Genomic DNA, 20,797 nt, shown 5'->3' on the forward strand with positions numbered 1-20,797 from the left:
CTACTTCTCCCTAGCCCCCATGCCCACTCCCAATACTATGCCATACTTCACAGGTACACAAAAGCCCAGCTGTGCCCTCCAGCTGTGCCCTCCAGCTTCACCAACAATCCAGAGTGAACCTCAATCCTGTAGCCACTCCAAAGACTGAGCTCAGAGCATTGCCTTAGCTTTCTACAACTGACCCCAGTACAACAGATTGGATGCACAGCCTGGACAGTCCCCAGCCCTGACCCTTGTGTTGCCTTGACAATGCTTGTGGCTTCTTAGCAACACCTTGGAGCATGATTAGCTGCAGCAGGTCAGTGGAACACAAGAGTCACTGGAAGTCACAGAGTGAAACAGGATGTCAAAGCCAGGACTAGTGGCTTGAGCCTATATAATCCCAGAATGTGGGAGTCATGGTAAAGGCTGAGAGACCCTATGTCATAGAGACAAACAAAAAAGCTGTGAACGTTCCTGAACGTTCCATCCTTCAGGCACTTGCTATCATGACCAGCTCGAAACACCGCCTTCTTATGCTTTCCTTCAGTCACAAGTTTGTACCAACCCTTGGTTCTCAGGAAACAAACACATCAGATCAACCATCAGAGAGCAAATGAAGTGCCCAGCCCAAACCCAGCCTGCTGGCTCAGTGCAGCTTCCAGAGTGAGGGAGGGAGAGCCACAGCCAGGACTTCACAGTTGACAGAGCAGGGAAACTACTGGAATTCCTCATCAACACCCACCTTCTGAGAAACTGTCCACCTGAACAATATTAACCCTTTCCTGCTGCTTGATCATCATTACAATGACTCAAAATCATCAAATGAAATGACCTTGAACAAGGAAGCCCTTTTCTCTAGAGCCCAATCTCTTGAAATGGCCAGCCAGAACTGTAAGGCTCCCAGGTCACCAATGCTAAGGTTCCCTCCTTTCAGACAGGTCCAGTGTAGGAGCCAAGGAGGTCCAGAAAACCAAAAGAATCTGACCAAGGTCACCAGCACCTCTGGCAGTGCAGACCCCCCATCTAGGCTTCCCATCACCCTCATGTGGACAGCTGATGGAAGAATGAGATCATCAGGCTCCATGCTGTCCTCTAGGAATGTGGGCCACCCTGGGAACAGAGGTGTAACTCAGGCCCCCATTCCACTTCCTCTTGGATTCCCTCCTTACCCCAGACCAGCAGGTGCCATACTTAGAACATCTGCCTCTGTTGAAGACCCCCCCCTTTTTTTTTTTTTTTTTTTTTTTTTTTTTTGAAGAGGTACAATTTTAAATCCATCACAGTGCCCCTCCCCAGTCTCTGCATTTACAAGGTGAGAAAACCAGGCAGCCCCTCCAGAATCCCTTTGGGATTCTCTGGGATACCCAGAACTGTCGCACTCTCAGCCTTGGGATTGGAGGCCTTCTTCGTTCCCTAGCCCCCACCCTTAGAGACTGGAATGTGACCCGCGGAGGGATCCCGCAGCACGCCGGGAAGAAGGGCTGCAACTGCGTTCCAGCCCGGTGGCTGCATTGAAAGGGGGGGGGGAATGGGGCGGCGACCTCGGGAACTGCGGGGGGGGGGGGCTGCAGTGACAGACAGGATGCAGTGGCGCGGTGGGGGTGGGTTCGGAGAACCAGTTGGACTCCCGATCGAGCCAGATGGAGGAGGTCCCCAGCCTTCAGCCCTAGTTTCCTGCTTCTCCCTCCCACCTTTGTCTCCCCTCCCTCCTGCAAACTTTCAGATTGTTAGGGGTAAAGATTTGGAGGACAAGTACGTGTGTTGTGTGTGCACGTCCATGTGTGTTGTACACAGCGTATTAGGATCTGCCCGTGAACCTGTGTGTACAGCTGGGTGCCTAAGACACCGGACAACTGTACCAACATGACTCATGTGTGTGCCTGTGTGTCAACCTGAGTGTGGGTGTAGCTCATGTGGCCATGTAAATCGTGTGCACAGGTATATATACCTGTGCCTCGGGATCTGTGTCCTGGTGCCAGTGCGTGGGTGTGACTGTGTATGCGGTTTTGGTCACTGCACTGACAAACAGGAGAATGGGTGTTGTGTGCAAAATGTAAAAATGTACGCACGCCCACCCGTGGGCATGAGTGGGTACGTGTGTGTCCGTGCGCATGTGAGGGGTGGGATCTGAACGGATTCCCGGCCCCCCACCCTCACGCCCACCAGGCCCCGGGAGGGGACAGCACAGCGGCGGCAGACTGCAGGGACCCTCCTCCCCACCTGCCCCGCCCCCACCCCTACCTGCGGGCCGCTTCACCGATCGCCCGAAGCGCCAGAAACTGCGGGTCCGGGGACCGCTGGGGGCCTTCCTCTTGTGGTGTGAGTTGCCCATGGCGAGTGAGGGAGCTGGCGTAGGAACCAAAATGCGGCCCAGGCAGCCCAGCCTCCGGGCCCCGCAGCCCCGGGAGGGAGGCAGCGAGACGCGCGGGCGGCCACCGCGGGCGCCCCCAGCCCCAGCCCGGCCACGCCCCCTAGTGCTGTGGCCAATGGTCACGCTGAGGGCGGGGCCAGAGGAGGGGCGGGGCCTGGCGCGCGGCCCTTCCGCTCCACCCCTCCAAGGGACCAGGGAGACCTGCTGAGCCGCCCCGCCCTGGGAGCTCGGAAAGGGCTCTGGCTGTCCAGGTTGGGTAGGCGGGTCGCGGGATCTCCCAGCCTAGCACAGCCTGCCTTTGGGAAGGACTGCAGTGGAACTGGAAGAACTAGAGGCTGGACCTCTGCTACTGCTGGGCCCACTGGCCACCACCCCGTGAGTGTCACGTGTTTGTGTATCGCCTCTCTCCCGACTGTTACCTGCACATGTATCGAACTGCACATGTATCGAACTATCTCTGAACTTAGGGTGCTGCAAATAATAGTAGCATATTTTTGCTTCGTGCTCAATGTGTGCGAAGCACCATGCTACCTGCTTTCAGGCAGTGTTTCACTTCATCCACAAAATAATTCCACAAGGTATGTACTTTTGTCGTATTCATTTTACCGACGGGGAAACTAGGGTTCATTGAAGTCAGCTGATTGACCCATATTTCAAGAGCATACAGAGCTAGGAACCACCTCCAGACTCACCAGTACCTACAGCTTTCCATGACTTTCTCTCGTCTTTGACCTTGAAGGATGAGTACCTGAATATGTGTATAACTGGGGGCATTGAATATAACTAGGTATTTGTGTAGATGGACATATATACCCTCCACCGTAAACATTCAGTTGTCCCTGACTAGTAATCATGTGTGGTACACTTGTGTCCATGTTTGAATGTTGAATGTGTACTTTTGTATATTTGCTTATCGTTGTGATTGTATTGCTCAGGATAGCTGAATATCACTGATTTGTTTGTGTTTGAGTTTGTAACGAACCATCTGTCTGTGTATATATGCATAATGTTTGTCAATAAGACTGTGTATGCTTTATGTATATTGCAGTTATATTTATTGTTTGTGTGTGTACGTAGGTGTACACATCTGAAGCCACCCATGTATCACATTTCAGAGCTGTGTGTTCCTCACAGAAGTCTCTACTTTCAAAACCCACACTATGCCTTACCAGTTCTGAAAGCCTTCTAGACTACCCAAGGCAACCTCTGCGTACTCACAGCTGCCTGTAAGCAATGCATTGCCTACCCTCTGCCCTACAGCATCCACAGCAACTCTCAGTCATCATTATTTTACCTGACCTCTCAAACAGGACTATGTGTCCAGAGGCCTTGGTTCTAGTTTCTTTGCAGTATAGTATGGCTTATTCTTTCTGCCAGCTAGGCCAACCAGCCTTTCTACTATACCGCACTGCTGGAATGCCCAGCGATTCCAGGACACTTGCCTCTCTTGCAAAATGGGAGGGTCAAAACTGATCCCAACCCTCCCTGAGGCCCTGCTCTTACTAAGAACCTGAGGTTAACAACAATGCAGTCCCTGCAGAGCTGACATTTTACTCATCATAGAAAACGGCGTGCTCTGTATGCACCAATCTCACTGCTCTGCAGACAGAATAGAACCCTGTAGCAAAGCTAGGAGATGACTGGCTGGCTGGCTGGCTGGTAAAAGCACCAGCTGATATGCTATACTAGCTAAGTTACAGTTCCCAAGATCCACAGGGGAGGACACCAACTCCCATTAGTTGCTCTGGCCTCTACACACATAATATGGAATGCACACACAAGAAATAAATATATAAATATAGGAACACATTAAAAAAAAAAAAAGGAGGGTAGAAAGATGGTAGAGACCTTACTCCATTCACAGATGAGGAAACCAAGGTACACAGTGGGGACAGGTGGCATGTGGGAGCAGAGAACACTCACAAAGTAAGTGCACATCTGTCCTCTGGCATGAATTGAGTGTGGTCAGGTAAGCAAGGTGCCTGGGAGGATATTTGGAATGGAAGGTGCCTTGGCCACCAGAGGCACTGCACACACTGCCCCTGCCTATTACAGGAGCCTTCTGTCCAGCTGTCTTAGTTCTCAGAGCTCTAACTACACAAAATGACTTGCCCTCTCTAGTGTACACTTCCAGACCTCACATCTGCTGACCCCTCCCTTTGCCTGGAAGACTCCTTTTCATCGTCAAAGCCTTGCTTGACCCCTGCTCCTCCATATACCCTTCTCTCTGGCCCAACTTTCTGTACTCAACAGGTACCACCCTGTGAAATACTGAACACACCCTACCCCAGCACTTAGTTTAAGACATCAAATTATTTAGCTATCTACTTTACCAACTACAAAAATATCCAAAAGGGTAGTACCTGTGTGCATAACCCTTGGCAACTCAAGCTCAGCACACAGCAGGTGTGTGCCCTATGTGATACTGAGTGTGGTGAAGACGGAGATGGCAAGGCCTGCTTACTGTGTGTGGAAGCGGCAGTGTGTCTGTCTGGTGGTGGGAGTGGTGGGTAGTGGAAACAGCACATTTGTACTTTTTGTTTCAAAGACGGTACCTGCTGCAGGATCCTGGGGAAGAGGTTTAGCCCCTGGCTGCCATACATGGGAGAAGCAGAATGAGCTGGGGTTAGGAGGGACCAGTATGGTAAGTAAGCATATGGGCCAAGAACCCAGGAGCCACATGATTAGCCTTGTGACACCACCGGGACAGAACATCCAAAGCAGACGGGAGGCCTACATGGTCATCTCCTCCCACCCCAGGAACCCAGCAGGTATCACACACTCTGCCACAAGATTCAGATTCAGTGCCTGTGCAGGCCGTGCTGGCCATACTGCATTTGTGTGCAGTCAGCTGTGAGTGGAGCAAGCAGTCCTTTGCAGAACCAGCCCTGAGAACAGTGGAGCACGAGGACAGAGTGGGCTGTGCACTGGGCAAGGTGGAAGATTTCATTCCTCCTGCCCCAGGCAGCTGCTTTCACCTCCTTCCTTCCTGCACTCGGCCAAGCAGCTGGAGGTGGCCCTGGGGGCTGCGGACCCCCTCTCCCCACCCAACTATGCTCAAGCCAAATACTATACAATGCTCCCTCTCATTCCAGTTCTTCAGCATGTGACAGGCCAGGAGCAGCTGAGAGGGCTTTGAGGGTTCGGGAGAGAGGGGATTTCCAGGAGTGTGGGAGGGTGTCCTGCTCTGCTCCCTGCAACATCATCGGGGGTGGATTTTCCGGGTCACAGTGTCAGGCTACCCCCTACCCTAGTTCAGCAGACCCTGTGGCCAATGCCGCTTCCATAGACTGCAAGCTCTTCCCAGGCCTGAGGGAGGTTCAAGCAGATGGCTGGGTGCACGAGGCAAGAGAACTGGGACAAGGCCTGAAGGTGTCTGAGGGTGAGGGGTTCCCTGGGCCCCTCCTGGTGAGGGGTTCCCTGGGCCCCTCCTGGTGAGGGGTTCCCTGGGCCCCTCCTGGTGAGGGGGTTCCCTGGGCCCCTCCTGGTGAGGGGGTTCCCTGGGCCCCTCCTGGTGAGGGGGTTCCCTGGGCCCCTCCTGGTGAGGGGGTTCCCTGGGCCCCTCCTGGTGAGGGGGTTCCCTGGGCCCCTCCTGGTGAGGGGGTTCCCTGGGCCCCTCCTGGCTTCCTTCCTGCTCTTCCCACCCTCGTAGAGGCTCCTCTCTGGGAAGGGCTTTTCTGTTTGAAGTCTGAACAAAGAAGTGGAGGGCTCTAAAGTCAGCCTGCCCCCCACACCCAAGGTGGGCTCTAGTCCTGCACTAAGACCCAGCAGGTTCAGGTCAGCCTCCCCAAGGAGGCAGGTCCTTGAGCAAGTCGCCCCCCTCTCCTCAGAGCCTACCTGTAAGTACCATGAAGTTTCCTTATGGTACCAGTTTTGACCATCTAGGACTTAAAGCTGCTCATGCTGGATCATGACCCAAAGTCACTTAGTGCCAGGCCCTGTGCTGGGCAGGGCCAAGGCAAGAGCCATTCCACCCAGCTCCTGTCCTCAGGGTACCTGAGTAGTAAGGTATGGTGATCCAGGTTCCCCCACGACTCTCCAGAAAGCCAGCCAAGTGCTACAAATCCCTTCACCCCAGCTTCCTCTCAGCCCTCAGCTCTACTGCACGTGTTACCTCAGGGAAAGCTGTCCTTTGGCATCCCAGAGGGTCTCTGTGGTGCCCTTTCTTTATTGTCTTGATTTAGATTTTTCAAACAGGCTGCACCCCAACTTGCTGTGTAGCTAAAGATGACTTTAAATTCTGGTTCCTTCTGCCTCTACCAACCGAGTGCTGAGATTGCAGCCCTGTGCCCCACACCCAGCTCCAGTCAGGATTTCTGCCCCTTCGTTATTTGTTATTTGTTCAGTGACTCACCCTTCTGAGCTAGTACTCTCACAGATTCTGAGGTTCAAGGACTGAGACTTCGCCTCTCTTGTTCATCTTGAGTTCAGTGCCTGGCACACAGTAGGTGCTGAGCATTTGTGAAATTAGTTGTCTCCCTTTGCTGTCTAGACCCAAGGCAGGTAATGCACATCCAGTCACAGGGACTAGAAGACAGACAGAACAGCCACCATCTCCTCTGTGAAAAACCACTCTACTGTAGCGGAGGGAACCCTGCCTCCATAACCATGGCCTAGGCCCCAAGCTAAAAACCTGGATAGAGACACCCACCCAACGGGAAGATAATGTTCCTGAGGAGTATCAAAGACATGAGGACAGTGGTACCTTAAAGGATAGATAGTAGCTCAGTGAACAGAAAAATGAAGGCAAACACACCTTAGGCAAAGAAAATGCACAGAATGTAGCAGCACCTGAAAATACATGGCATACAACTGAAAGCAAACAGACCCAGCCTCACACAAAATGTGCCCAAGAGACTTTGGGTCATCACTTTATCTTAGAATGATATAGACAGCCAGGCAACTGTGGCGCACATCTTCAATCCCAGCACTCGGGAGGCAGAGGTAGGCAAATTTCTGACTTCAAGGCCAGCCTGGTCTACAGAGCAAGGTCTAGGACAGCCAGGGATACAAAGAGAAACCCTGTCTCAAAAAATAAACAAAAAGTGAAGCAAATAAACAAAACAGAATGATGTAGGCTATTGTTAGTTGCTGAGTGTGACAACAGGTACCTTTAAGGCCAGCACTTGAAAGGCAGAGGCAAGCAGGTCTGAGTTCGAGGCCAACCTAAACTACATGACAAGTTCCAGAATAGCCAGGGTGACACAGTGAAACCTGCCTCTAAATAAATAAATATCATTAACTTTGAGGCTGGAGAGATAGGTCAGCAGTTGAAAGCACTGGTTGCTCTTCCAGAGGACCCAGGTTCCATTCCCAGCACCCATATAGTGGCTCACAACCATCTCTAACTCCAGTCACAGAAGATCTGACACATCTTCTGGCTGTCACAAGCACTGCATGCAAATTCTGCACAGACACATGTGCACGTAAAACGCCATACACATAAGATACATAAAGGAAATAAAATTTAGAATCATATAGTTCAGCACAGAAAGGTGACATTGCCAGCCTGCTGGGTCTCCAGTCTACATAGTGAGTTCCAATCAGCCAGAACTACATAATGAAACTATCTCAAAGAGGGGGGTGGGGGGACCGAACAGATGACTCAGTGGTTTAGAGTATTTGCTGCTCTTACAGTACTCCAGTTCAATTCCCAGCTCCTACATGGTGGCTCGCAACCATTGATAACTCCAGTCCCAGGGGATCTGGCACCCTAACACAGGCTTCTGACCTCTGTGGGCACCAGGCACATACATGCACATACATAAATGCTGGCAAAATATTCATACATAAAATAAATTTCAAAATTTCAAAAAAATTTATTTATGTGCATTGATGTTTTGACTGTATGTGTGAGGGTATCCGGTCCTCTGGAACAGAAGTTACAGACAATTGGGAGCTGCCATGTGGATGCTGAGAATTGAACCTAGCTCCTCTGGAAAAGCAGTCAGTGCTCTTAAAGGCTGAGCCCTCTCCAGCCCTATTTGTTTGGTTTTTTTGAATCAGGGTTTCTCTGTAGTCCTGGTTGTCCTGAAACTCAATCTGTAGACCAGGCTGGCCTCAAACTCAGAGATCCACCTGCCTCTGCCTCTGGAGTGCTGGGATTAAAGGTGTGCGCCACCAAAAAAAAAAAAAAAAAAAAAAAAAAAAAAAAATTGAAGGCTGTAAAATCGAGTGACCCCACTGGAGTGAGGGATCTACTTTAAAAACAAACAAAACGCCATCCTAGACTCTGTACAGCCCCACGGAGGCTGTGGCCAAAAGGAAGGTAAGGAGTTCCTAGGGTGACCTCTGCTGGGCTGGCAGTGAGAGGGAGTTCCTGAATTCTATCACTGCCCAAAGGAGACATGAGGGCCACACACCCCTCCCCCAAAGCCAGCCCTGGTGGAAGGGAGCACTCTCCAGTCAGAAACTCATTACTTTGAAAGTATGGCCTTTGAAGACTGTCACGCAGTGCTATGACAGACATCATTTATCATTTCCATTGACAGGGAGGGTCTCAAGTATCCCTTGCTGGCCTAACCTCCCTGTGTAGCTGAAATGACCTTGAACTCCAGACACCTCCTGCTTCCTCCTCCCCAGGCCTAGGCTTACAGGTGTGTGCCACCACACCCAGTTCATTCTGTACCGTGGATACAGAGATCAGGGCCAGGGGCAGGCAAACACTCTACCAACTGCACTACCTCCCTAGCCCCAAGCAGCCAGTCCTTAAAGAACAGAAAAAGGAAAAAAGACATACATGTATGATTAGTGTTCTGTCTTCCTGAGCATCAGATCCCATTACAGATGGTTGTGAGCCATCATGTGGTTGCTGGGAATTGAACTCAAGACCTCAGGAAGAACAGCCAGTGTTCTTAACCACTGAGCCATGTCTCCAACTCCCAAATTTGGCTTCAGGTATTCCCATCACTTTGAGCAATGCCTGATTGTGTACTAAAGACTCTTTTTCAATGAGTCCAGCTGCCCTTGGGCAACTTGCTTCTATCCTGAGAACTTTTCACCTGTACTGATGAAAGCTGCTTACCTCCAAACACAGAGAAAAGCCAAGCCCAAGTCCAAGCAAACTAGACTGTTAATTCTCTTCTCCCTTCAACCTGGACTGGCTTCCTGTTTGCCACCTCCAGAAAGCCTTCCCTGGCTAGCCACTGAACCTGTCCTGGCATCAGTCCCAGAACACTCCATCCCTCCATACTTGTTCAGGTGATCTTTACAGAAAATACCAGTTCCTGTTTGCAACTTCCTCTTATGTGAGACAAGGTAAGACTCCCCTTTGACTCCACATCAGTAATAATCAACATTCGTGTCTGAGATGTAATATGACATAGACTAAAATGAACTGAACCAATACCCAAGTTCTCAGCATCCCACTTCGAAAGCCTGCCACCAATGAACCATGACCCACAGTTCACAGAGTTTTGCATATCTGTTATCTAATTGGATTTTTAAAAATTTTATTTATTATATATACTGTGTTATGTCTGCATGTATCCCTGCAGGCTAGAAGAGGACACAAGATCTCATTACAGATAGTTGTGAGCCATGGTGTGGTTGCTGGGAATTGATCTCAGGACCTCTGGAAGAGCACTGAACCATCCCTCCAGCCCCCTAGATTCTTGAACACCCTAATTTTACAGATAAGGAAGGGCAGGCATGGAAGGGTGAATGGGCAGCTGAGAGGGACAACAGGATTGTTCTCACTGGCCTCCAAACCCACCCCTGTCACTGTCACTACATTTATAAACAGCACCCAGCAACCCCTTGCATTCCACATTGCCTTGTCTTTCCTGTAAGCTTTATATCATCTCTTGTAAGAACCTTGGATCGTCAAGGCTGTGTCCGGGGAACGGCCCCTTCCCTTTCCCATGAGGCAACACAGTGAAGTTCTTCATCCAATGTCATGCATCTTAGTAGCTGTATCAGAAATAAAGTCACTTGCCTGACTCTGATACTGTCCCCACTCTGTCAAGTTCCCTTGCCTCTCTCCTGCCTGACCCCTAACTGTAGAGTGAGCTGCATAAGATCTCCAAGCCTCACCCCTGTGTCTTGTGGAGAATTGTGTTTGTTTGGGAGACATCTGATTTTCAATTTAAATCTCAGTCTGGGCAAAGCAATCATTCACTGTCACAAAGCCTCAGGTTTTTTTCATCTACAAATGGGACTCCCCGCCCCTCGGAGATGAAGTGTTGATATGTAGCCTGGGCTGGCCTCAGATTTATTCTCCTGCCTCAGCAGCTCCAGTGCTGGAGTGTGTGTTGCCACCACACAGGGCTTTGCAAATAGGACCTAGTGAGGAAATGGATGTAAGTATCAGAGTAATCAATCAATGTCGGATTCCTTCTAAGTCTGAAAGAGGAAGTACAAGAGTCCTGGGGGAAAGACGTGAGGCTCAAAATTCCATTGCAAGCACCTTCTCCCACTTTATAGTAGAGCAGGGGGGACCTGTGCCCCTCAGATCTCGGGTTCTGAGAAGTGATGGACCTGATGGGCTCCCACAGAGACCTCCCTGTCCTCCCAGAAATGCCCCTGTGTGTCCCTCTTTCTCCAAGCTCCATCCTGATGGCCGGTTTCCCTGAAAGAGTTAAGCCTCCAGCCTTCCCTTCCTGGCCAGTGGAGATTAGAGAGCTCGGATTTATTTCTCTTAATAAACAGAAAAGAAGTTGGGCCAGGCAGGTGACAAGGAAACAATCGGAACAATAGAAGGCTGGAGCAAAAAGAAACAAGACTGCCCTCGGAAGTACCTGGGGCCACCTCCAGACCTGGGAAGACAACAGCTCAGGGCAGAGGGTGTCACCCCTGCACGTGGACTCAGTGAGACTGACCTGCTGCCCAGAAAGCCCAGTGCCACTCAATACCAAACACAAGGCAGGAGGAGGCTAGGTCACTGACTCCATGACCCCAGGAGGCTGGAGTACTAACTACAGCCTTCTGCCTCTAGGCTGGTTCCCTGGAAACACCCTACCTGACAACCTGACCACAACCCACACTGCTGCAGTTCTGACCCAAGCTGCCTTAAGGGAGATGACGGGGATGACTTCACCCTCATTCCCAGTGGGGAACCCTGACAGACACCTTCCAATTCTAGAGACTGCAGAACACTTGGAAACACCCCACATCCAAACCTTCCCTCAGGGCTTGGCCCATTCATCTCAGTCCCAGCACCCTAACTTCTATTTGTGGCTGGGCCGCAGAGAAGCAGGGCCATTATCCAAAAGTAAGATCAGGCCGGATGCTATCACACAACAGGTTTCCCACCCTCTTCCTGACCCCTAAAGTTCCTTCTAATTCTCCAGAGGTGGTTAAAGGACACTGGAAAGGTAAACACACCTAGATAGGATGGGCCCTGACCCCTGCTATTCCCTCACCTTCAGCCCTGGAGCTGGGCAGTATGGGAGAGTCTAAAACTCTCCCCACCAAACTGAAGACAGAACCGGATGAGGGAAAAGTCAAATAAGTGGCCAAAAGTACAGGACCCTAACGGGACCGGCCAGGTCCTTCCCCGTTTCTCAGGCTGCCCATCCCTTAGGTTCCAGGAAGACCCATGGGCCAAAACTCCGCAAAGACTAGGAAACAGCTGCTGGACGTTACTAACCCGGCCTAGGCACAGCCTCTCCATTTAACTTGTACCTCAGTTTCCCCCATTGTCAACACCAGCAGGTCCCTACCAGGACTAGGGAAAGGGGTAAGTGATGAGGAGAGGCCTTTGGTTCAGGATGGTGATCTCACCACCCCTGGAGGCGGATGTTTGTGGTTTGGCCCAGGTAAGGGTGGGGGTGAGAAAAGCTAACACTGGTAACAACCTAAGGCAAAGGACTCCAAGCTGAAACCTTTGTGAAGCTGGGAACCAGGATCTACCTGGAAGGCAAAAACTCCATTCGAGTAGGATGACCTTAAAGACCCAAAGGAACCGACACCCCAAGACCCAAGGCCACCTGCCTCTCCCATTGGCCTCAGGCCATAATCAAGTCTGACCCCCTGACTCAGCAGAGGGCAGAACCTGGGAGAGCGAGAGGGAAACGTCTCTCCAGCAGCAGGGCCAGCCAGCTAGCACTTCCTGCTTCAGTCAGGGGATCCCTGTCCCAGCAGGGGTCTCGACCCCTCCAAGTCGGATAGGCTACGTCCCTGGAACGGCGTGGTGCCTAAGTTGGAGTGCCCCGGGCTTTTCACTTCCTCCAAAACCACTGCCTAGGAGACAACCCTTGCACTTACCGGCCGACCCCCAGAGGACCCACCCTGCCACGCCCTCAGAGCGCTCAAGCCAGGTGCCCAGCCACCTTACCCCGGCCTTTGCCCTTGGCCCGCTTGGCCTTGTCGTCCGCCTTCTTGGCCCGGGGGGTGGCTGACTCGGCGCCCTCGGCCCCGGCCGCCTTCTTCTTGCGCCGTTTGCCCCGCAGCCAGCTGAAGGCGCGGCGGAGGCCGGAGCGGGACTTCTTCCTGCGCGGGGGACCGCCGGGGCTCCCCGGCTCCTCGGCCGCAGGTGCGGCGGGGGGCGCGCGGGCCGCCATGGCGCGGGGCTGGGGGCGCGCGGTCCCAGCGGCGGGGGTCAGGCCCCCTACGGCGCAGCGCCCATGCGCGGGGGCGGCCGCCGCTGGAGTCGCGCCCGGAGAAAAGTTTGGGCGGCGGAGGCCGAGCGAGCGCTGCGGAGGCGGGGGCAGCGCGGGCGGGGCCGCGGGGCGGGCGGGGCGGGAGCGGCCGTCGGGGGAGGGGGCGGGGGGAACGGTGGCAGCGCAGTGGCAAATCGCCCGTCCCCGCCAACAGAGCCCCGAGGACCAGGTCCAGCCTCAGAGGAAGTGGGGGGGGGGTCTCCCCGAGCTGCGAAAGTCTTTCCCGCGGAGGACACCGAGAGAGTTCAGGATCTGAAGGGCAGGAAGGAGCAGGGCTTGGACCACCCCAGGAAAGCCGGTTGTCTCCGGTTCGGTTAAGAACGACTTTTTCCTAAACACCTGAGGCCTGTGGGCAGGTAGCAGGTATTCCCCTGGCTCAGGACCACAGCAGCCACAGCCTCCAGCAATGTTCTGTGTTCTTGATAGCTCCTTATTGTTGATTCCTGAGTACCTAGTATGAGATGATCAGCCCTCAGTTTACCCTTAACTGGCCTTTGATCCCCCCCAGGGCACCCTTGTTAAGGCTTGGGCTTTCCCACTGAGATGCTCAACGAAGATAAATTAGGGTGGGTCCTAGTAGGTGACTAGAGTGCCTGGGGAAACTGATAAAGAGAAAGGCTTTAAAAGTCTGGAAAATGCTGTGTTCATTTCCTTGCAGGCCTCTGGTGCTTTATTACAGATGACCAAGCCCTTTTATAGCTCTGATTCTATAAGCCATGAGGAAAGCAAGGTAGGGAATATTACCCTTTAGGACAGAAGAGGAGTAAGACATTATCCTGAAGCTCATCTCTGCCTGAAGGCTAGAAAAACCTCCCGGGTGGGTTCCCAGAAAGGTCTTATGATCGCCCCCAATTAGAGTTGTCCAACATTATCAGCTTGAAACTTGTCACACAGCTTTCTCCTGATCCTGGCCTGCATAAGGACAGGGACAGGAACTGATCACAGCCTCATCAGCCCTGGCTTGCAGTGGACCTCAGTCACTAACATTGTGAGCTGACTGCAGCCTCTGCTTTAGTTCCTGATTGTCCCAAGGCTTGTGGTGAACCTGGACCCCTGAGCAGATCACCTACTGCCCAAGCTTGGCCTCAGTTTCCTGGTAACACTACTCAAGCCTACACTCTAGTTGAGCTCTCCTTCCCAAATGGGCAATGGGCTCTGCCCTCAGGGTGCTTTTGATCAAAATCTAACCTTAACCTACGGACCCCATCTCTTCCTCTCAAAGGAAAGGCGTCAAAAGAGGTACTGAGACTAGCAGACAAAGGTGAGCAGGGCCTCAGGAAAGGCATGATCTGCATGCATTCAGAGTATGAAGGCAGACACCCTGAATTTTCATTGGTTTGTTTTCACAGCAGGAGGGGGAAGGTGGACTAGGAGTCCCAACTGCAGCCCTTCCTCTGCCTTTTGGAAAGAGCAGTCAGAAGAGTGTTCATTATTTTTGCCCAGTACCAACTCATTCAATATTCCTTCCCAGTGGCAGAGTTTAGCTATATAATTTACAAGACCCTTTGTGCAACTATCATATCATCATCTTGCGATGGACCTATGTAAACTGCTACCACCACCATGCCTGGCTGCAACAACTCACTGCTCTTGAAATGGCTCAGTGGTTAAAAGCACACAGAACTGGCTGCTTTTCCAAAGGACCCAGGTTCATTCCCAGAACCCACAAGGCATCTCACAAGTGTCTGTAATTCCAGTTCCAGAGGATTTGACATCCTCACACAGACACACATGCAGTCAAAACACTAATATACATAAAAATAAATCTCAGCACTCAGGAAGCAGAAGCAAGCAGATCTCTGTGAGTTCGAGCCCAGCCTGGTCTACAGAGCTAGTTCCAGGACAGGCTCCAAAGGTACACAGAGAAGCCCTGCCTTGAAAAACAAAACAAAAAGTTGTATTATTAAATCATTGCTCTTCATGAACTTGTAGCACAGTGGCAGAGTGTTTGTCTCCCAAGTCTGAGCTCCTGGATTCACCACTGCACAAAAGGAAAGAAAAGAAGGAAAGCTCCGGTGTTGGTAGTTCAGAGTTGTTTTCAGCCTCAGTACTGTATAATTCAGTAGTCAGGACATAGAAGCAGGAAGGTCAACTCAAGATCATCCTGGGCCACTCAGAGAGGTTGAGGCCGGCCTGGATTTAATGAGAACCCAGGTGGGTGGGGCAACAACAAAATGTTCTTTCTCACCCAGGACTTTTCACCCAGGACCTTTCTGAGTTCAAGGCCATAAGTGACTCCATAAATCCAGTTCCTCTCATGACAGAATACCCTGGAATATCTCACAGAGTGGTGCCCCTGATTCAGACAGGGAAGAAGAGAACACGGAAAAATCAGGATTATGTTCTGCCCCCCCCCATTCCAATACACAGCCTTGTGTATTCCAGTGAGCAATGGTCCAGCCTTGCCTCTTGTCCTCTGGTCTAGTATTCAGATACATTTCTGGGACACCCAACCTGGGAAGGGCCAGCCCGGGTTCCAGCTGTGGCCGAGTGCTTCCCTTGGACTCATGCTTGCTCAACTGAGCTCCCTGACTTCCCAGCAGTCCCTGTAACCCATGCACAAAGTCCAACCTGGAGCCAGGCAGTCACCTGACCCAGCCGGAAGTTGCCAGCCTGTCCCCAGAAAGGAACTAGCAGTAACCAGACTGAGGGCTGCAGCCCAAGGGCCCTCTAACTCTGCTAATACTCTTAATACTCTTGGAAAGCTCAAGACTAGCTCTGCCTCCCACAGGGACCAGTGTTGTCTCTGCCCGGCTTCCTCTTCCTCTAGGACAGACTCCTCCTGGCCAGGTGTGAAATGTCCCTCATTTCAGCAGGACTCTGGAAAGGGATTGGGAGCTCCTGTGCCTGTCCCCTCCCCTGTCAGCTTTTGTACCAATTGGAAGGGTTGGAATCTTATGCAATCCTGCTAAATGGCAGATTCCCCCAGTAAACCCCGGGAAGAGAAACACCTCTCACCTAACCCCAGCAGATGCCAGCCTATGCCTGTGTCCTCCACTGAGAGCCTCCTTGGGCATCTAGCAGCTTTGTTAACATTTCAAACAACCTCCCTGCTGGGATCTTCTTTGATCTTCCCCTCTTCGAATCAGAGCCCCAAATTAATTCCACCCACTGAGCCTCTCCCCACCCCTTCTGGGCGGAGAGGTGAAATAACTGCCCGGGTCCCTGCAGTGGCCCAGTGCAGGCAGGCGCACCCAGTTCCCACTTAGTGCCAGCTTGCTAGAAGCCCAGAGAAAGGAGGAACGAGAAGATTTAAGAGCAGAATTAAGAGGTCACTGCTGCCATCCAGCCGCCACCTCTGTGGAATGGGTGGTAGTCACCTTCATAGTCTTAGACTATGTTCTGGATTCAGAGCATCCAGAAACAAGCCGCAATCACTGATTATTATTTACTCATTTTTAATTGTATATTTTTATGTGCATTGTTGTTTTACCTACATATGTGTCTACGTGAGGGTGCTGGATCTCTTGAACTAGAGTTATGAGCTACCATATGGGTGCTGGGAATTGAACCGGGGTCCTCTGGAAGAGCAGACACTACTCCCAACCACTGAACCATCTCTCCCCATCCCTATTCCCTTATTTATTTGTTTGTTTGTTTTGTTTTTTGAGACAGGGTGTTTCTGTGTTGTTTTGGAGCCTGTCCTGGAACTAGCTCCATAGACCAGGCAGGCCTCAAACTCACAGAGATCCACCTGCCTCTTCCTCCTGAATGCTGGAATTAGAGGTGTGCGCCACCAACGCCTGGCTTTGCTTATTTTTTTGAATTTATTATATATATAGTGTTCTGCCTGCACGTGTCCCTGAATGCTAAAAGAGAGCACCAGATCTCATTACAGATGGTTATGAGCCACCATGTGGTTGCCGAGAATTGAACTCAGGACCTCTGGAAGAGCAGCCAGTGCTCTTAACCTCTGAGCCATCTCTCCAGCCCTATTAGCTTTTTTTTTTTTTAAATTTATTTTCTGTGTATGTTTTGTCTACATGTATGTATGGGTACCACATGTGTGCCTCATGCTCATGGTGGCCAGAAGGGTGTTGGGTCCTCTGGAACTGGAGTTGTAGATGGTTGTAATTCCACATGAGCCACCACATGGGTTCTAGGAACGGAATGAACCTGGACTCTCAGGGAGAGCAGCCAGTTCTCTTAACCTCCAAATCCTCTCTTCAGCCCCTATTATCCACTGACTACAGAGCGTAATAATTGGACTTGGTGGTGTATTGTCAGCACCTGTAATCTAGCTACGTTGCTTGGAAATAGCATGCCGTACAATGTCCAATTCTAAGGCAAAACCGAGAGCCCTGTCTCAAAAAGAAACGCTGGGGATGGAGGAATAGAGCTCAGTGATAGAGTGAAGGCCATCAAGGCTTTGAGTTCAAATCTCAGTACATATTGTTCGGAGAGGATTCCTTTCCTCTTTCAAAGTCTACGATTATTTTCATACCCTCCCCAGTCAAAACAAAACAAAACAAAACTCTTTATGTAGATGAGGAAGATGACTTTTGGTCCTGACTCAACTTGAATTCCTGATCCCCCTTCTTCCCAAGTGCTGGGATTACAAGTGTCTGCCTTCTTTCCTAGATTATACTGTACTGGAGAGGAACCAACCTGGACCTCAAAAGAGTGCTAGTCAACCCCCTTGTGGGGGTTTCAAGAATTATTTTAATTTATGTGTATGTATCTATGTGAATATGTGCATACCTGCCCAGGGAGCTCAGAGAGAGCATCATATGCCCTGGAGCTAGAATTATATGTGGGTTGTGACCTGTCCCTTGTGAGGTCTAGAAACCAAACTGGGATACTCTACCAGAACAGATACTCTTAACTGCTGAGCCATCTCTCTAGCCCTCTCAACCCTTGCTTTTGTTTTGTTTTGTTTTGCATCAGAGTTTCATATTGTAGCTCAGGCCGGCCTAAAACTTACTTTATATCCTCGGCTAGCCTCAGTCCTCCTACTTCAGTTTCCAGAGGACCAGAACCACAGTATGGCCCATCATACCTGGCTTCCTTTTTATTCTTACAAATTTTATTTATTTACTGACTTACTTATTTATAGATTGTGTGTGTGTGTGTGTGTGTGCACGCGCGCGCGCGCACGTGCAAGCACACTCGTGCGCAGGAGTGTGTGCACCATAGCATGTGTGGTCAAAATATAATTTTCAGAAGTTGGTTCTTTCCTTGCCAGGCCTGATGGCAGAGGCCTTGACCTGCTGAACCACCTTGCCCAGGCCTTTTATTTTTGATGAAAGAGTTCCTCTGCATGGCCCAGGTTCTCTTCGAACTCCGAATTCACACTGCCTCCACATTCAGCCCACTCCCACTCTAATGGATAAAATTGGCAAAAGCAGTGCTCTATATGAGTGGACTTTATTTTATTAATCAAAGCTTTAGGGCTGGGGAGATGGCTCTGAGAGTAAAGAGCCTCCTGTACAAGGATAGGACCTGAACTTGGATCCACAGAACCCATATGAAATTGGACACAGTATAAGGCGCCTGGGATCTGCAGGGAGAGGGGCAATAGAGACAGGAGAACCCACCAAAGCTCTTGGGACAGATAACCTGGACAAAGATGCATTGGCAAAGAACAGACCCTACCTCAAACAAGGTAAAGAGGCAAGGTCCTCTGACCTCCGCACAAGTATCATGATACCTGTGTGCCTGCACTAAACACAGGATATATGCACACACTTTTTAAAAAAGATTTTTTTATAGCCAGGTGGTGGTGGCACACACCTTTAGTCCCAGTACTTGAGAGGCAAAGGCAGGCAGATCTCAGTAAGTTTGAGGCCAGCCTGGTCTACAGAGCAAGTTCTAGGACAGCCTCCAAAGCTATGTGGAGAATCCCTGGCTCGAAAAACAAAAACAAACAAACAAAAAAGATTTATTTATTCATTATATATATATATATATATATATATATATATATATATATATGAGTGCTCTGACTTCATGCACACCAAAAGGAGGAATCTGATTGATCTCCCATTACAGATGGTTGTGAGCTACCATGTGGTTGCTGGGATTTGAACTGAGGGCCTCTAGAAGAGCAGGCAAGTACTCTTGGCCGCTGAGCCATCTGCCTAGCCCCACATACGTACACTTTAACAAAAAAATCAAAGCTTTATAGCCTTGGCTGGAAGATAAAGGCATGAGCATCAGCAATCCAAAGTGAGCCGAATACCTACCACCCAGACAGGAAAAAGAAAGGAAGCCCATGTAATAACGTCAACTTGCCATAGTAAGTAGCGATGACATGTTGATGGCCTCAAAATGTGAACCTCCACATTATAGGTGGTGGTTATGGTTTTAAATGAATGCCAGTGTTTAATAATTTCTGCCACGGTTTGAGTTAGCCAGTAATTAGAAAATGCTGAGTCTCAGAGACAAGCAGGGACAAATGGTGAGAGTTTCTAACAACTTGGTAGAAATGTTGGCTTTATACTGAGTACTGCACACCATCTCATCACTAACCAGCCAAGCTTAAAGCTGGGTATGGTGGCATAGATGGAAACCAACCTAGTCTACATAGGAAAATCCTGTCTCAAGAAAAAGAAAAAAAGGCAAAAACAAAAACAAAACAAAGCAAGTTAGCACAGAGTTGGGCATGGTGCTACACACACACACACACACACACACACACGCACGCACGCACGCACGCACGCACGCACGCACGCACGCACGCGCAACGCAATCTCAGCACTGCTGAGGTAGAGACAAGAGGGTGTAGAGTTCAAGGTCATCCTTGGCTACATAGTGATTTCCAGGTCAGCCTGTCTCAAAACAACAAAAACAAAACAAAAATTTAGCACAGAGCACAACTCCCCGTGTTTCATTTTTCATTACTTTGAAATGAAAAAATGTTTTCAGGTAGGCCAGTGGTGGTGTAGGCCTTTAATCCCAACACTCAGGGGGCAGAGGCAAACAGATCTCTGTGCATTCCAGGCCAGCCTGCTCTACAGAGTGAGCTCCAGGACAAGCTCCAAAGCAACAAAGAGAAACCCTGTCTTGAAAAATCAAACAGAAAAGAGGTGTTATGTTTCATACCCTGGTCTGACGGGTCATATCTACAACCGCAGCATTCAGGGGACAAACAGGAGGCTGCTGAAAGTACAAGGTGGGTCTACGATGGAGTTTGAAAGTGGGTAGCCTGCTTACAGGGTGAGACTCAGCCTCCAAACCAGACGGGGTTTCTCTGTGTAACAGCCCTGACTGTCCTGGAACTTTCTCGGTACACCAGGCTGGATTAGAACTCAGAGATCCACCTGCCTCTGCCTCCTAAGTGCCGGGATTACAGGTGGGCACTACCACTGCCCAGCCTTATTTTAATTTTGCTTTTTGTTTGTTTGTTTTGTTTTGTTTTGTTGAGATAGGGTTTCTCTGTATTGTCTTCAAGCCTGTCCTGGCACTCACTCTGTAGACCAGGCTGGCCTGGAACTCATAGAGATCCGCCTGCCTCTGCCTCCCGAGTGCTGGGATTAAAGGCGTGTGCCACCAACACCCAGCCCTTATTTTAACTTTTAAGATGTTTACTTTTGTTACTGTCGGTGTGGAGGCACACACGTGTGCCACAGTGTGTGTGGGGGGGTATCAGAGGGCAACTTTAGGGAGTTGGTTCTTTCCTTGTGCTGGGTCTGGAAGTCAGGTTGTCAGATTTTTGCAGAGAATACCTTTATCTGCTGAGTCAATTTGCTGGCCTTCAAATAAACTGAGTGTGTGTGTGGGGGGGGGGGGGAGCACATCTCAAATGATTCTCAACTTGCCTAACACTGGGACCCTTTAATACAGTTCCTCGTGTTATGGTGATCCCAGCCATAAAATTATTTTGTTGCTACCTCTTGACTAT

The 20,797-nt window shown here is 50.4% G+C and overlaps 1 protein-coding gene across 2 annotated transcripts in view; it reads right to left on the reverse strand.

The window, feature by feature from the left end:
• Positions 1-12,962, reverse strand: part of Kiaa1522 (KIAA1522 ortholog) — a 28,939-nt gene extending 15,977 nt beyond the window's left edge. The window contains exon 1 of one of the 2 annotated variants that reach the window (XM_051188875.1): positions 12,630-12,962. In XM_051188875.1, the coding sequence (XP_051044832.1) occupies positions 12,630-12,855 (226 nt within the window). In that variant the 5' untranslated portion in view covers positions 12,856-12,962. Of the gene's footprint in view, positions 1-2,223; positions 2,440-12,629 lie in introns of those variants that run through there. The other variant, XM_051188876.1, reaches the window with a different exon arrangement.
• Positions 12,963-20,797: the final 7,835 nt, after the last annotated feature.

The sequence above is a fragment of the Phodopus roborovskii genome, unplaced genomic scaffold (genome assembly GCF_943737965.1).
Source record: "Phodopus roborovskii unplaced genomic scaffold, PHOROB, whole genome shotgun sequence".
In the NCBI taxonomy this organism is placed as follows: domain Eukaryota; kingdom Metazoa; phylum Chordata; class Mammalia; order Rodentia; family Cricetidae; genus Phodopus; species Phodopus roborovskii.